Below are 16,447 nucleotides of genomic sequence, written 5' to 3'. Positions count from 1 at the left end.
AACATTGGGCGGCTATTTAGAACGCGCCGCTTGCGTAGATGCCGATTGCCTATTCTCTCCAATTCTGTCTCTCTTTGCTGTATCGTGACCTTTGGACTCGCGAAGCGACGATGCGACTTACTTTTCATGTTCTTGATATTCAAACATTGACCCGAAGTTCGTTGATTTGGGGATATGAGACGGTTAGATGTGAACTACTAAAGGGAAAACGAGAATTCGGTTCGGTTCCGAGTAGTCCAATATGGGTTCGTAATGCGATTTCCGGTTTCTTAAATCCAAAATCTCGTATCTGAGGATTAACAGTTTCTCTGATCAATCATTTCAATTTGATCAGTGGAAGAGATCAGAGTGGTTAAATTTGTGTAGTTCGTGTTCGAAACAGGTATTAGCGCAGTTAGGAGATAGTTGAAAGTGCGGAGACTTTGCGTGCAAGTGCGAAGACCATCAAAGCCGTACGACGGCTTTTAATTTCAGATTTTGCGCTTGGTGAAGCTACAACCGCACCGCCAGCAAAGTTCATCCGTCCTCCTGCCACCACGCCTGATCCATCTGCTCGTGACCGTATGGTTAGTTACCATCAAAACGAAGGACACTACGATTCCACGTGTCATCTGCGGCCATCGCAAATTCGCCGCGTGCCGGACTCTGCTCCGTGTTTTGTTGCTGGTATGCTGTTTTGAGGTCCAACACTACCAGCAGTTACCCTTCAACCCGAGGACCTCACCCGGAGAATCTGCGCTAGGAAGCGCAAATATCGACAGCGACACATCTGCGCGGAATTAGTACCGTGCGCAGCAATACAACGTAGCAGGTAGCAGAAAGAAGGCTGGTCGACTTATAAGAGTGAGTAAACGCCTAAATCCCTGCGCAGGGTGATATAAAAGCTCCGAAATTATAGTACAGTCCAGAATCTCCACCCGCACTTGCTAGGGCCCTGAACCGGGAAATAAAAATGTAATTGTTTTGTATATAGGAAATGTAATTAGGAGTAAGTTAGGATAATATATGTAGTGTGTCGAATTAATGTTCGAATACAGTTTTAGTGGTTAGGAAATTCGAATAAATGTTCGAATTTAAATAGAAATCGTTAGGTGTTTTGTTGGTCGAATAAATGTTCGATAGTGATTCACGTTTCTTGAGATTATGTATTGTCATTTGAAGTAATATTCCGGTAGTTTTGTCTTTTTAAAGGGTCTCTGGTTCGCGGTCGTTCGTTTATAGTTTGGGTTTTAGTACTCTGGGTTGGACTGCTCGGGAAAACAGTCCCCACTCTGGTTTCTTCGCTGGCTATTATTTGGTTGTTCTTAGGGGTTCTGCCAGTGAGGAATCTGCGAGTTGGTTGGGAAAATCGGTTGTCTATTCGCGGATTCGTTAGGTGATTATTAGGGATCGACCTTTGACTCGGAGTACCCTTTGATGTTTGCGTCTTCCGTTTCGTTTTCCCCAAGATTATTGTAATCTGACCCGCTCTGAGGCGGAGTTTCTAGTCGGGCAACCTTGAACGTGACAAGTGGTCCTCGTAAAAGGTGGCGCTTAAGCCACTTGTTCGTAGATCTGGGAAACGATACAGCAGACAGTTCCGTAACACCGTAGTGCACGCTACATTTTGGCGCCCAACGTGGGGCCACGTTTCTAGGGAATTCGGATAAAAAATCAGATATAGATATAGTTTTTTTTGATTATTACATAAGGTTCACGTTATTATTTGCATTTGTTTCCATCATACATTTTTTTTTTGTTGCAATATACTCTATTTTCTAATAATAATTCCTTTTCTAGCTTCTTTAATAAAATTGAGTTCGGTACGTTGTCGGTACATATATAAATATATTTAAAACAATCATAATAGTTGTGGTGGTGTTGTGTTATTTCCATTCTACGTTTATACACTATTTTGATTATGACCAATAAATACCCTCACGCGGATCATCTGACCAATGAGGAGGTAGATTATGAGTTGGTCATACGGGGTAGAACGGGGCAGGTGAAAGATGAGCCTGAAGCCAAATATCGGCTATTGAGGAATTTATTTTATGAAGATGCACGGGAGAATAGAGATTATCCTTCTCCGTATACCATTGATCAGGAATTTGATTACATTTTGGGAAAATTAGAGATTTTGAGGGGAATGTTGGACAAAGGACCCGACGATAGAGTTACGTCGCGTCTAAAACATTTTTTATTGCGAGTAGCGCGATGTAAGACTCCCGATTCGTCGTCCGAACGAATGCAGAGAGAACTCTTACACGAGATACGGGCCTTGTTGAACAGAACTAATGGACGGAAGATAACTGAAGGAAAACAGAGTAGAGAGTTGGCTGCCGACACTCGTAGAAGCGATTTGTTGTCCCAACATGAAGAATTAGAAGTTGAGGAGGACATACTGGGAGCGGAAGGACGAGACGACCAGCAAGATCTGACGAAGGGAACTTATGATCGTTTTGGCTCCAATCAAGGTGCGATCAAGAAGCAGTTGGAACGGACACCCGAACAGGTGTCACGGGTGGAATCTAGCCAGCAACAACAAGCATTGCTGAGTCGAATCGCTGAACTGGAGAAGGAATTATCGGAGACTCGCTTGTCCGCATCAGTAACTGTAGTAGATAGGCACTCTGAGGGAGAAAATCCAGGGGACCAGGGGAGCCACTCGGGTGGCGTTCCTCGAGACCACTTGGCTCGCGAACCGCTAGATCGATGCCGGTTGATCAACATATTAGCCCTCCTACTACCAACCTTCGCCAGGTGTCCAGATCCTTTATCTCGCGGAACGCTCGGTCCACGTTCATGGAAGAAGCCATTTATTCTCATCCGGGTATGGACCGTACAAACTTAGATCCTCCGCAACAGTTTCGCAGCGGTTGGTCCTCCGGTTACGTTCGAAGTACTCCAAAAGATCGACCCGCCGAGAATAAAAAATGGGACCCTCCAGCGACTAATAACTTCTGCAAATATGCAGGCACTTCACACCGCGAGCGACGAGATAGTTTGGTTTCAGGTGGCTCGCGAACGTATTTCGAGGACTCCCGTCGGCAGGGCGTTGTATCCTACAACTTGGGCGAATCCTACCGTTATGCTTCGGACGAAAGTACGGATGACGAGAGGGATTGGCGTACCAGAGATCATCAACCAAGGAGAGGTAGAGAAGACCATCGACCACGGAGAGGTAGAGAAAGAGAATGGTACACCGAGGCGGATCAACCAAGAAGACGTAGGGAAAGGTGAATAAGCGATGCTGAAATACAAAACGCCGATCGACGTATGGAAAAGTGGCACCTAACCTTCAGCGGAGATGCTCGTCAACGTCCCTTGGAAGATTTTCTGCATAAAATTCGCCGATTAGCAAAAATGGACCGAGTAGCGGATGATGTACTTCTGCAACGTGTTCATACGATCCTCCGGGGAGCAGCGTACGACTGGTACCTATGCTATTCCGACGAGTTTCTCGATTGGAATGATTTTGAAGAGAAAATAAGGTACATGTTTGGGAATCCCAACAAGGATCAAGGAAACCGCCAAAAAATTTACGAACGAAAACAACTTCGTTATGAAACATTTCTGACTTTCAAAATGGAAATCGAAAGATTGAACAAACTCCTGACGCGACCGTTAGATTCGGACCGAATTTTCGAGGTTATCTGGGACAATATGCGGCCTCACTACCGATCGAAGTTGGCTTGTCGAACGGTACGTGACCTCAAAAAACTGGAATACTATGCGTACCGCATAGATGCACATGACCCAGCGTACCGTCAGACGCGAGAAGGACTATCGCGACCAGCTCATATCAACAGAATCGAGGTTGAAGGAGAAGAGGAGGATTCGTACTCATCTTATTCGGAGACCGAGGAGATAAACGCGATAGGAAGGAGGTACGATCGTGAGCGGAAACGACCCTCGCAACCGCCGCAGCAGCATAGCGTTAACCCAGAAGCAGGGAGAATAGTTCCCTTGTGTTGGAATTGTCGTGCGACTGGACACTTATGGAGACAGAGCAAAGAAGAGAAACGAATCTTCTGCTACGTCTGCGGAACTCTCGGGAAGACGACGACTACATGCGAGAACCACCCCAGAAGTCCACCGACGGACACCAAACGGTTAGTGGGAAACTAGACCAGGAATGCAACGAAGGGAACGATGGCATTCCTACGAATTTGAAAGTTCCCAGTGATTTACCTTTCGATAACCCTTTCCAAAGAGTCTGTGAAGTTAGAGTTCAAACCGAAAGCTGCCCACACATCTCTGTTAAGGTATTCGATACCGATTACGACGCTCTACTGGATTCTGGAGCCAGCGTTAGCGTTACCAATATTAAGGATATCGCGAAACGAAATGGTTTAGAACTAGAACCGAGTCCTTTAAAAATAGTGACCGCTGACAAAACCGTACATGAGAGCCTTGGTTACGTACAATTGCCGATAAGATTCCGGGGCGTAACAAAAATCATTCCAACACTCGTAGTGCCACAAGTATCCCGAGCGTTAATCCTGGGTTACGATTTTTGGAAACGGTTCGGCATTCAGCCTATGATATTGGGCGAGAACGGCTTCGAACAAATTAGTACGATTCAGGAGATCGACAGTGCAAAACCCAGTCACGAGACAGTACAGATACCGATGCTACCCATTACAACACTTCCCGTTTTGCAACAAGGTGAGCCGGATGAAACTCTGGATATCCCTGCTTTGGAGTTGCCGGAAGCTTCGAGAACCACACCGGAAACCATCGAAACAGAGCACGAATTGACACAAGGAGAACGTATACAACTCGTGGAAGCAATTAAGTTGTTCCCGTGTACTACCGAGAATCGGTTAGGAAGGACATCTCTATTGCAGCATGAAATCGTGTTGCGAGACGAGGCCAAGCCAATACGAACGCCTTTATACCGTTGTTCCCCGGCTGTACAGGCCGAAATGGAAGCAGAACTGGAGAGATATAGACGGATTGATGCCATCGAAGAGTGCACCAGTGAGTGGGCAAGTGCCTTAGTTCCCGTTCGGAAAGCGAACGGAAAGCTTAGGGTATGTCTTGATTCCCGACGAATAAATGCGTGGACCAAAAAGGACTCCTATCCGATGCGCAACATGGGAGGTATATTTCACCGCCTGGGTAAGGCTACCTATTATTCGGTTGTGGATCTGAAGGATGCGTAATTCCAAACTCCGTTGAAAGAGGAATGTCGGGATTATACCGCCTTCAGAACCCCACAAGGCCTGTTCCGTTTTAAAGTTTGTCCATTCGGGTTGACCAACGCCCCGTTCACGATGTGCCGCTTGATGGACCGCGTAATTGGATTCGATCTAGAACCTAATGTTTTCGTATATCTTGACGACATCGTAATTGCAACGAAAACATTTAGCGAGCATGTGCGACTTTTGCGCATTGTGGCGGATCGCCTAACCAAAGCCAACCTTACGATTTCTCTTGATAAAAGCCATTTTTGTCGAAAGCAGGTAACTTATTTGGGTTACTTGCTTACGGAGGACGAAGTGTCGATCGACAACAGTCGCATTTCTCCAATTCTCGATTATGCTCGACCAAGAAACGTAAAGGATATACGCAGGCTGTTAGGGCTTGCAGGATTCTATCAACGTTTCATTCGAGACTACAGCCGAATTGTCGCTCCAATATCTGACCTGCTTAAGAAAGCGAAAAATAGCTTCCGATGGACTGATGCGACCGAAAATGCGTTTGAGGAACTACGAACGGCTCTTATATCCGCGCCAATCCTTGGAAACCCTGACTTTAATCTTCCATTTACGATCGAGTCGGATGCTTCTGACAATGCAGTTGGAGCAGCCCTTCTGCAACAACAAAACGACCAACAGAAGGTAATCGCTTATTTCAGCAAAAAACTAAGCAGTACCCAGCGGAAATATGCTAGCGTGGAGAAGGAATGTTTGGGAGTATTGTTGGCGATCGAACACTTCCGTCACTACGTCGAAGGCACTCGGTTTAAGGTGGTCACCGATGCGCGTAGTTTGCTCTGGCTCTTTATCATCGGGGTAGAATCCGGGAACGCCAAACTGCTAAGATGGGCCCTTAAAATTCAGTCTTATGATATCGAGCTGGAGTATAAGAAAGGTAAAAATAACATTCTAGCAGATTGTCTTTCTCGATCGGTGGAGACCATCTCACTTCAGCAGGCAGATCTGGAATATCGGAATCTTGCAACGAGAATCTATAAAGAACCCACTAAATTTCCGGACTTTCGCGTGATAGATGAACGGATTTGGAAGCTCGTAAAGCAGGATAGCAAAATAGAGGATGCACGATTCCAATGGAAAAGTTACCCTCCAATGGCTGAACGAGAAGAGTTAGTTCGCGATGTACACGAGAGAGCCCACCTGGGTGCAGAAAAAACATTGGCCGCTTTGAGGGAACGGTATTATTGGCCGAGGATGAGTAGCGAAGTAAAACGTTTCTGTCGAAGATGCTTGACTTGTCAAACCAGCAAAGCCACGAACCAAAACACCACCGCACCGATGAACGAGCAAAAGAAAATCGTCCAGTACCCCTGGCAGTTTCTCGCAATGGATTACGTCGGTCCACTTCCAGCATCAGGGAAAGGTCGGAGTACTTGCTTGTTGGTAATAACTGACCTTTTCAGCAAGTTTGTAATTGTACAGCCATTTCGACAAGCTACTGCTGACTCGTTAGTCCATTTCGTCGAAAACTCGCTGTTTCTGTTGTTTGGCGTACCGGAAGTTATTCTTTCGGACAACGGAACTCAATTCGTTTCTGCTTCGTTCCGAAATCTGTTAACTCGGTACCATGTGACCCATTGGAGGACACCAAATTACCATCCGCAGATTAATGACACCGAACGAGTTAACCGAGTGATCACCACCGCCATACGTGCTTGTATCCGCAAAGACCATCGCGAATGGGCAAACAATTTACAACAAATTGCCAGTGCGGTACGGAACTCAGTACATGACGCTACGCGGTATACCCCGTATTTTGTGCTATTCGGAAGAAACATGGTATCGGACGGGCGTGAATATCGGCACCTCCGAGATGCATCTTCCACTCATGATGGGCAACTGAAAGACGACGAACGAGATAAGCTTCTAGCAGATGTCCGGAAGAACCTCAAGTCGGCCTACGAGAAGCATTCTTCGTACTACAACCTTCGGTCGAATTCCAACTGCGCTACCTACTCTGTTGGAGAACGAGTCCTCAAGAAGAATACCGAGCAATCGGACAAAGAGAAGGGTTTTTGCGCTAAGCTAGCTCCGAAATATGTGCTAGCTGTGATAAAGCGAATCGTGGGTTCTCATTGCTACGACCTAGAGGACTTGAAGGGAAAACGATTAGGCATTTTTAATTGCGCATATTTAAAAAAGCTCAATTCCCAATCGTCTTCACCTTCTTAAATGTTTGTGTTTATAGCTATGTACCCTCTAGTGAGGCAACGATACATCTAAGGATGTACGAACATAATTAAAGAAAACTCATGTTATTTCGAGCTATGTATCTCTCACTTAGTGAGTAGAGACAAATGCACCATGATGCGCAAGCTCTGGTTGCCTAACATGCGTCCAACCATGCGACGTGTACCCCACAACATTCATTTACTGGGGACGTGTGGTTGGTTACGTTCAATTGGAATTCTGGAATGAGAAATCTACCTTATTGTTAGTTACTACTGCGCGTATAGCCTATCCCCTCGACCAGAAATCAGAGCGAGTTCCTGGCGTTAGTCGGAACGATGAGCTATCAATACCAGAAACTCCGAGCCAATGAGGCGTTGAAGAGGAGTACCAGCAATGAGAAGCTTAACGAGAGTTCAAGATCGGGGATGCTTGAATGATGACCGTATAAGACTCGGATGACCTTCACAAGGTCGATGACGAGCAAACACAAGTCAATCGAGCTGGCAGTAACCATTAACAATAAGGGAAGCTTTCGTATTCCGAAAGAAATCCGCGGGAAAGTTTGAGGACAGGTGGGACTGCCTGTCGGGATTAGTTCGGTGTTCTTTTCCGAGACCGAGATAGAAGAGGTGTTGTGCTATTCACAATCACCCCGAAAATTGTAAATATTTTCCCTTTCGGTGTAAATAATGTTAGTGTTTTTACACTACATCGAGTCTTAATTCTAAGTTAGTACCTAGCTCTGTAATTTATTAGATATAGTCTGCTACTTAGAACTAGATATTTATACTATTTATTTATTTATTTTGATATTATTTATAAACACATTATTTTTGCACAATTATTTATAATGGGATACGCATGATTTTTTTTTTGCATGCTGATTCAGATTTTTTTTTCTCATATTGCATATTTATTTTTTTATGCTAATTTTTTTTTTCATTATATTGCATATTTTTTATTTTTTATATGCTATTTTTCAGCATGTATATAATTTTTTTTTGCATGCTCGTGATTTTTTTTCTGTGATATTTTTTTTCCATTCTCTTTACACATGTTTGTGTGCATAGTGTACTGCATAAAATTTATTTAGTATAGAAATTAATTTTTTCTGTAGTTTAATCTGCCTAAATACTAAATATTTACCCTGATCTATAGTGTTTAAATCCAACACTATTTACATAGGGACGGTCTAATAATCGTTGGGTCACTGTAGCACTGAATTTCTCGTGACCATTATTTTCCTCCATGTCCGGTTGCTCCTGAAAATCAAATAATCCTATTAGATTCTGTTCAAACACTTACCTGTTATTGGAGTAAAACTCTCATTTCCGGTATCCAAAGGTTTCTTCAAAACCAACTGCGTTTCAGGACGTCCCGGGAGCGATGTCGGTTTTTCCTGGTGTATCTCCTCCTATGGATTCCTGTCATAAAAGGAAAAGAAAAAAATAGTTACTAATAAACTTGCCTACTGCTAATCTACCGTTTCGGTGATTTCTAGCTCTATTTAAATTACTTACCTGTGAATTTAAGGAATTTAATTCCTATCCACAACACCACACTCCACTCCAATTATGTATATTGTTTACTTCATTTTGACGTTTCGTTTCGTTTCGGGGCTAGGTTGGTAGTTCATTGTGTGCGTGTAATGTATGAAGCTTTTGGAGCTTTTTTATGGCAGGGTATTATTATGCTTTCTTTATGTTTCATTTTGGCCGAAACAGATTCGGTGTTAGAAACATAATGTAAAGTGGATGCATAGGGTAATGTTTATGTTGGTTCAGTATGTGTGTTCATGTGACCGAAATATATCTCGGTGTAGAAACCATGCTGAGACAATAGAATTTTGTTGGGAGATAATTTGGCAGATTTCTCATTGACCGATGCATTTCGGTGTTAGAGTTACTGTCTTGGGTACGTTTATGGGATATCATGTTTGTCGTTTAGAGAGAGTTGTCCAGTAAAGGTTCTGGGGTTCTCTCGAAGATAAAGCAATGCGGTGAGTTAGAAGAAGGATACCTTTCCAACTTATGATTGGAGTAGTCCGGAGATCTAACAAACCTGATACGGTTATGTTATAGTGTACTGTCATATGTGTTGTATGGGAATCGGCTTGATCTAAAATTTTAATATTTTAGATGCAATGCCATAATTTGGGAATTTATGTTTATAGTGTGATTGAGGGTGAACTGCCAACAGAGTAGCGGACGAAACGTCGAAAATGCTTCGTTTCTGTACCGATGTTGAACCTTATGACTTCAGTTTTTTTTTGTATATAGTAGATTAAGTTTCTAATCGTGATTGCGAGTAATATATAAGTCTTTAAATCTTTTTCTCTTGAGAGCATTTTCTTTACCAGTATGGCTCGATATTTTGTTGTTTGTCCAGATTACGATTACGAAAATTTGGTTTTACTCCTTCAACCAAATTTTCGTAAAAATCGCTGGGGTATTATGTAGCAATCACGTGGTTTCAATTAAAAAGTTTGCTTCCGTCACTTCGATATGGTTGCCTAGCTTATCGATTAAGCTTTCTTTCCCTACCTAAAGTTGGAAGAATGAACATTGGGCGGCTATTTAGAACGCGCCGCTTGCGTAGATGCCGATTGCCTATTCTCTCCAATTCTGTCTCTCTTTGCTGTATCGTGACCTTTGGACTCGCGAAGCGACGATGCGACTTACTTTTCATGTTCTTGATATTCAAACATTGACCCGAAGTTCGTTGATTTGGGGATATGAGACGGTTAGATGTGAACTACTAAAGGGAAAACGAGAATTCGGTTCGGTTCCGAGTAGTCCAATATGGGTTCGTAATGCGATTTCCGGTTTCTTAAATCCAAAATCTCGTATCTGAGGATTAACAGTTTCTCTGATCAATCATTTCAATTTGATCAGTGGAAGAGATCAGAGTGGTTAAATTTGTGTAGATCGTGTTCGAAACAGGTATTAGCGCAGTTAGGAGATAGTTGAAAGTGCGGAGACTTTGCGTGCAAGTGCGAAGACCATCAAAGCCGTACGACGGCTTTTAATTTCAGATTTTGCGCTTGGTGAAGCTACAACCGCACCGCCAGCAAAGTTCATCCGTCCTCCTGCCACCACGCCTGATCCATCTGCTCGTGACCGTATGGTTAGTTACCATCAAAACGAAGGACACTACGATTCCACGTGTCATCTGCGGCCATCGCAAATTCGCCGCGTGCCGGACTCTGCTCCGTTTTTTGTTGCTGGTATGCTGTTTTGAGGTCCAACACTACCAGCAGTTACCCTTCAACCCGAGGACCTCACCCGGAGAATCTGCGCTAGGAAGCGCAAATATCGACAGCGACACATCTGCGCGGAATTAGTACCGTGCGCAGCAATACAACGTAGCAGGTAGCAGAAAGAAGGCTGGTCGACTTATAAGAGTGAGTAAACGCCTAAATCCCTGCGCAGGGTGATATAAAAGCTCCGAAATTATAGTACAGTCCAGAATCTCCACCCGCACTTGCTAGGGCCCTGAACCGGGAAATAAAAATGTAATTGTTTTGTATATAGGAAATGTAATTAGGAGTAAGTTAGGATAATATATGTAGTGTGTCGAATTAATGTTCGAATACAGTTTTAGTGGTTAGGAAATTCGAATAAATGTTCGAATTTAAATAGAAATCGTTAGGTGTTTTGTTGGTCGAATAAATGTTCGATAGTGATTCACGTTTCTTGAGATTATGTATTGTCATTTGAAGTAATATTCCGGTAGTTTTGTCTTTTTAAAGGGTCTCTGGTTCGCGGTCGTTCGTTTATAGTTTGGGTTTTAGTACTCTGGGTTGGACTGCTCGGGAAAACAGTCCCCACTCTGGTTTCTTCGCTGGCTATTATTTGGTTGTTCTTAGGGGTTCTGCCAGTGAGGAATCTGCGAGTTGGTTGGGAAAATCGGTTGTCTATTCGCGGATTCGTTAGGTGATTATTAGGGATCGACCTTTGACTCGGAGTACCCTTTGATGTTTGCGTCTTCCGTTTCGTTTTCCCCAAGATTATTGTAATCTGACCCGCTCTGAGGCGGAGTTTCTAGTCGGGCAACCTTGAACGTGACAAGTGGTCCTCGTAAAAGGTGGCGCTTAAGCCACTTGTTCGTAGATCTGGGAAACGATACAGCAGACAGTTCCGTAACACCGTAGTGCACGCTACAAATCTTAGAGCTAAAGTTTTATATTCTGACAACACAACCTATTGATTTACTACCCGCGCTATCAGCTTGATGGTATCATCAAGCTTAATAAGTAAGGTGGCATGCAACAGCCCTAATTTCATCATAGATCAAAATCAGGCCGAAATTATATCAAAAGATCTTCTAAAAACAAAATTCGCTATACCTTAGCTAGTACAGATAGTACATTAGTAGATTTTTATGTTGGTCACGGCAACCTATTACAACATATTGCATCAGTCAGTTAAAACAGTACCACTGAGCGAGGGAAGCATGTTCAGACAAGTTAATTCATGATGTACACAAGCGACACGACCGCGCGGCAATCGCATATAGCCATAGCAATTAAATCGCAATCGCATATAGCCATGGCAAGAATGCCCAGTATGGAACCCCTTTACGTAAAACGACAGAAATGAACATTTCGCATTTAAGAGTTAGCATCGAACTCCAGATATATGTATAGCTGATATATATACAATTTTTGGTTAGGCAGCAATATTTGGAATATAAAAAGGTCCGTTTTTGAATTTATCGGGGCTTCTTGACTTAACTGTTGAGAGTATTGGTTCCGAAACACCAGAGCTCCTCGTTGTTTTCGCACTTTGTATCCCTTGGTCGATCTACTTCCTTTTTTTTAACGCAGGCGGCGAATCAGATTAACCACACGACTAGACTTAGTATCGGTTTGTTACGCAGGGCGGTACTAACTGGACGAAGGACTCCATTCCAAAGTCTATAGCGTGTAGCATTTGTTACGCAGGCGCTGCAAACTATACATTCTATCTAGACTTAGAGGTGGCTTGTAAAGCAGGACATTTCTAAATAGAACCTTGCACGAACGTCGTAAGATCGCTCAACCGGCGGGCGATATATGGTGTTGATAGATGTTAGGTCAGGCACAGAGTTTATGTGCTTTAGGGAAGTCATTGAGCTATATTGTAAATCTATTGAAAAGAAGTAAATATATGTGTAGTGAATAAGTTCGAAAAAAATCTTTCCGTTCAAACTCTAGATGACATTTCGTACCGATATCTAAAAAAGACGGGTGGGTAATGTCAGAGACATAACTGGATGTCGTGAATACGAAAACGACTGACATGTTCCTTAACATTTCCGAATATCAATTAGTTGATCAATTGTATGAAATTGTATGTAAAATTTGAAACGATGCACCTAAACTAAAGCACAGATTAGTTACATTTAATATTCTGAAACACAAATATTATGAAATAACCAGTATAGTTCTTTATAAGAAAATAATGGTGGCTCTTAAAAGAACCTTTTATGAAAGCGTTTGTGATGGGGAGTGATAAGTTGAATTCGATTTATACCGCTGACTTCCGTCATCTAATTCCAGGCTGAACTGTTGTATGTGGGTGCGATACTGATATGGTTGGTGTAGGTGTAGCGTTTAAATCTTCGATTATAATCTTAAAATAAAGGAAACATTAATTCGCTGGGTTGATCAATGACACAATAGGCCTAATTTATTGAACGAAACTATCAATACGCTCTAGGGATTCGTTTCTAGCATTCAGAAAGGTTAAATTGCGTAATTCTCTACGACATTAAACTCTGGAACATTTTTCGCAAAAACAAAGAAGACTTCACTTGATCTCGATTACTGTGAATTTCACACAGCGAAAAGTGCACAAATCTAACCAAACTGTTCTAGATTTGCATTAAACTGAGGATATTTCCTTTCGATTTGCGAACAACAAATCCTAATAGTTCTTTAGAAAACTTTTGAGCCATTAGAACGGCTGATTTTGTGTAATGCTCTCCACCGTTGCTTTTTCACCAATGCAAATGACTGGCAGCTGTGACGTAATCGCTCTTGTCGGAAGCGAAACTAGCTTTGCAAACGACACAAAATACATCTACTCGCAGTGGCGATAGAATCCAAACTGATCCAACCTTTGTTAAGAGCTTTCGTTTTACGTGATTTCGTTTGTAGCTTTTTCACTAATGGGCGGTCCTAACGGCTATAAAAATAGCAGCATATGAAATTTTAATTTCGATTATTTCATTTCGGATTTGCATTTCATTGAAAGAAACTATCCGGATGCTGTACGGGATTCATTCCTGCCTTTCAGAAGGACCAAATTGAGGAACTTACTACGATATAAAACACTGTTCGGAACATTTTCTCGAACGATTTGTTATACAGCAGCAGATATTTTGTTCTCTTTCTCAGAACGCGTTCTGATTGGCTGGTGTTGACATGGGTCAAATGAGACAGGTTTTTCAATAGTGTACTATTGAAATACTTCAATACTTTTTCTATACACGCTTAAGTTGAAAAATTTCGATTTTATTGGTAGTTAAATTATATAAATCCTTCTACAGATCACTGAGCTTTCAAAATACGAGAAAGGCAAATGCGCCTTATGAATTATTCACTTTGACACTCGTTTATACCAAACATTTCAGAAAAGTTTAATTTTGAACTATTTGAGATTATGTCACACAACTTTATCATAAAATTGTGATCATATTTCCGATGGCATGTAGAGGCTAAATTTTGAAAAGGCACCCCACAGTAAAGTAAGTCGTATTCACGACAGAAACTGACACGCTCCCATCACTTTTCCGAATATCAGTTAGTTGATTGATTGTATGAATTGTGCAAGCTTTCCTCTTTTTTACTAATAGCATTTGAAGCGATACACCTACATTAAAGTACAGATTAGTTACATTAACCAGCTACTATTCTACAACTATATATTCCAAACTTGAAACAATTCCTTTTTAATTTGCTAATATAGGAGGCTAGGTACGACAAATTTGTACTTTATTTTTATTGAAGCTATGAAGTTCGAGGATATCTGATTCTTCTCGAAATTTCAGTACGAGACAATTGCAATGGCCTGGTCTGAAATGTATCTACGATCTTCGGTATGCAAGAGTGATTCTAATAATAATAATGATAGTAATAATAATAATACTAATAATACAGATTAACCTGTATATATGGCAACCCTGTTTCGCATGGCATATTTCCACACGACCCCATACTAGTATAAAGATGTGTTCAACATTGGCTTTCGCATTGCCGTTCGTACTTGAATGTGTTAGTGACGGTACAAATCTGCCATCTTTTCGGTGCCATCGTGCTGACGGTGTCTCGTACGTTCAGAGTAGCTGCTTTAACTTAAATGACGCTATTTCTCACATCACATTTCATTTTATACCTGGTAGTGGTAGAGGTGGACGGATGTCCCCATTGTTAGAATTCCTTTCCTATACGCTGAACGGGAAACAGTGAAAGTATATAAAAGAGAGAGTTAGCAGAGCGGCAGCTAGTCATTCGTCATCTAACACTCGATGTGGATAGACGAATAACCTACTACGACTAATTTCGATTTTGTTTTATTTTTTATTCGCAGTTGTCTACCTACCCAAGCTATGGGTAAAAACCGCCATAGATCCGAGAAGGATCCAAAGGATGCTAAGCGTCTGAAGCCAAGTGATGTACAGGTAAACGACCGTTTGCTGAGTAAAAACCAATATGCTGATCTGCCAGTAGATGTCGAAGAGGAACTGCAGAAGAAGGAAAAAATGCCGCCTTTCTACCTGAAGGGCTTCCCACCAACTCTACGCTCGGATTTCAACACACTGATCAGCAAAGGACTACAGGCAACAATCCGTTTATGTACTGAAGGCTACAAAATAACTGTTCCGGCTTTGAACCACTACAAAGGAGTGGAATGTTATCTGAAGCAGACAAAAGCGGAATACTTCACACACGATATTGCCGCCAACAAACCTATGAAGGTTGTACTTCGAGGACTACCCGACATGATGGACTCCGAACTAAAGCAGGCACTGTCGGAGGCTGGACTAAAGCCTTTGATGGTGTTTAAAATGAAACGACATAATACGGACAAAAAGTTTAGAGATCAACTGTACCTGATTCATTTGGAGAAGGGCTCCATCACCATGAGTCAACTGAAAACGATTAAATCGTTATTTCACATAATCATCGAATGGCAAAAGTATAAACCGGTACATCGGGATGTCACACAGTGCACGAACTGTTTGAACTACGGCCATGGAGCGAGGAATTGCCACATGAAAAGTCGGTGCGGGAAATGTGCCGAACCACACAATACCAACGATTGCCTACTAGATGACATCGCTGTAAAATGTGTGAACTGTGATGGCGACCATCCATCTACTAGCAAATCGTGTCCCAAACGTGCTGAGTTCACAAAAATTCGACAACAGGCGTCCCGCAAACAATCAACGCGCAAGAATGTTCCACAGAAGGATGAAGTTAATTTCCCACGGCTCCCAACGAAGAGGGATATTCCGAATTCGCCGCCACTTCCTCACAGCAATCCAAAAGATTCAGCCGCTGGATCACAAAAAGAATCTTCCTCAAAATTCCCTCCTGGATGGGGCAATAATCAACCACAAGCAAAGGATGACTCTGGTGATTTATTTTCTGCTGAACAACTGATCGTCATTTTTGAAACAATGACAACAAAACTACGAAACTGCAGAACGCGGTTAGATCAAATCAACGCCTTAGGCAAATTCATCATCGAATATGCAATATAATGAGTTGGTTATAGTAAATTGGAATGCTTGCTCACTCAGGAGCAAAACTGCTGAATTGTCCGACTTTCTTCAAGAGAAGAATGCTGATATTGCTATTTTAACTGAAACTCATCTTAAACCTGAAATTTCTATTTTTATTTCCAATTACAGGATTCACAGGCTCGACAGGGCAACTACCAGAGGAGGGGGAGTTGCCATTGCCATTAAACGATCCATTCAGCACAGGCTTCTGTCAGCCTTTAAATTGCAACTCATAGAAGCCATCGGAATTGAGATTACAACGACGATGGGACCCATCATCATCATTGCAGCGTACTGCC

The 16,447-nt window shown here is 42.4% G+C and overlaps 1 protein-coding gene across 1 annotated transcript; it reads left to right on the top strand.

Annotated features, from left to right (window-relative positions):
• The first annotated feature begins 1,900 nt into the window (after nucleotides 1-1,900).
• On the top strand, nucleotides 1,901-7,376 carry LOC131429006 (uncharacterized). Its single transcript, XM_058593062.1, has 5 exons — nucleotides 1,901-2,590; nucleotides 2,743-3,218; nucleotides 3,285-4,094; nucleotides 4,196-5,146; nucleotides 5,198-7,376. Exons 1-5 carry the CDS (start codon nucleotides 1,901-1,903, stop codon nucleotides 7,374-7,376), a joined length of 5,106 nt encoding a protein of 1,701 aa, XP_058449045.1.
• The last annotated feature ends 9,071 nt before the right edge of the window (nucleotides 7,377-16,447 follow it).

This window comes from Malaya genurostris, chromosome 2 (assembly GCF_030247185.1).
Source record: "Malaya genurostris strain Urasoe2022 chromosome 2, Malgen_1.1, whole genome shotgun sequence".
Classification (NCBI taxonomy): Eukaryota; Metazoa; Arthropoda; class Insecta; order Diptera; family Culicidae; genus Malaya; species Malaya genurostris.
Note: the sequence above shows the minus strand (reverse complement) of the source record. Positions and strands in the feature narration are given on the sequence as shown.

What these genes read in the sequence shown, in the direction of transcription:
- LOC131429006 (XM_058593062.1), top strand. Translation starts at nt 1,901, where the DNA reads ATGACCAATAAATACCCTCACGCGGATCATCTGACCAATGAGGAGGTA. An exon ending in AGACTCGCTTGTCCGCATCA is followed by an intron (nt 2,591 to 2,742) that starts GTAACTGTAGTA and finishes AACCTTCGCCAG; the next exon opens with GTGTCCAGATCCTTTATCTC. An exon ending in CCACCGACGGACACCAAACG is followed by an intron (nt 4,095 to 4,195) that starts GTTAGTGGGAAA and finishes CCCTTTCCAAAG; the next exon opens with AGTCTGTGAAGTTAGAGTTC.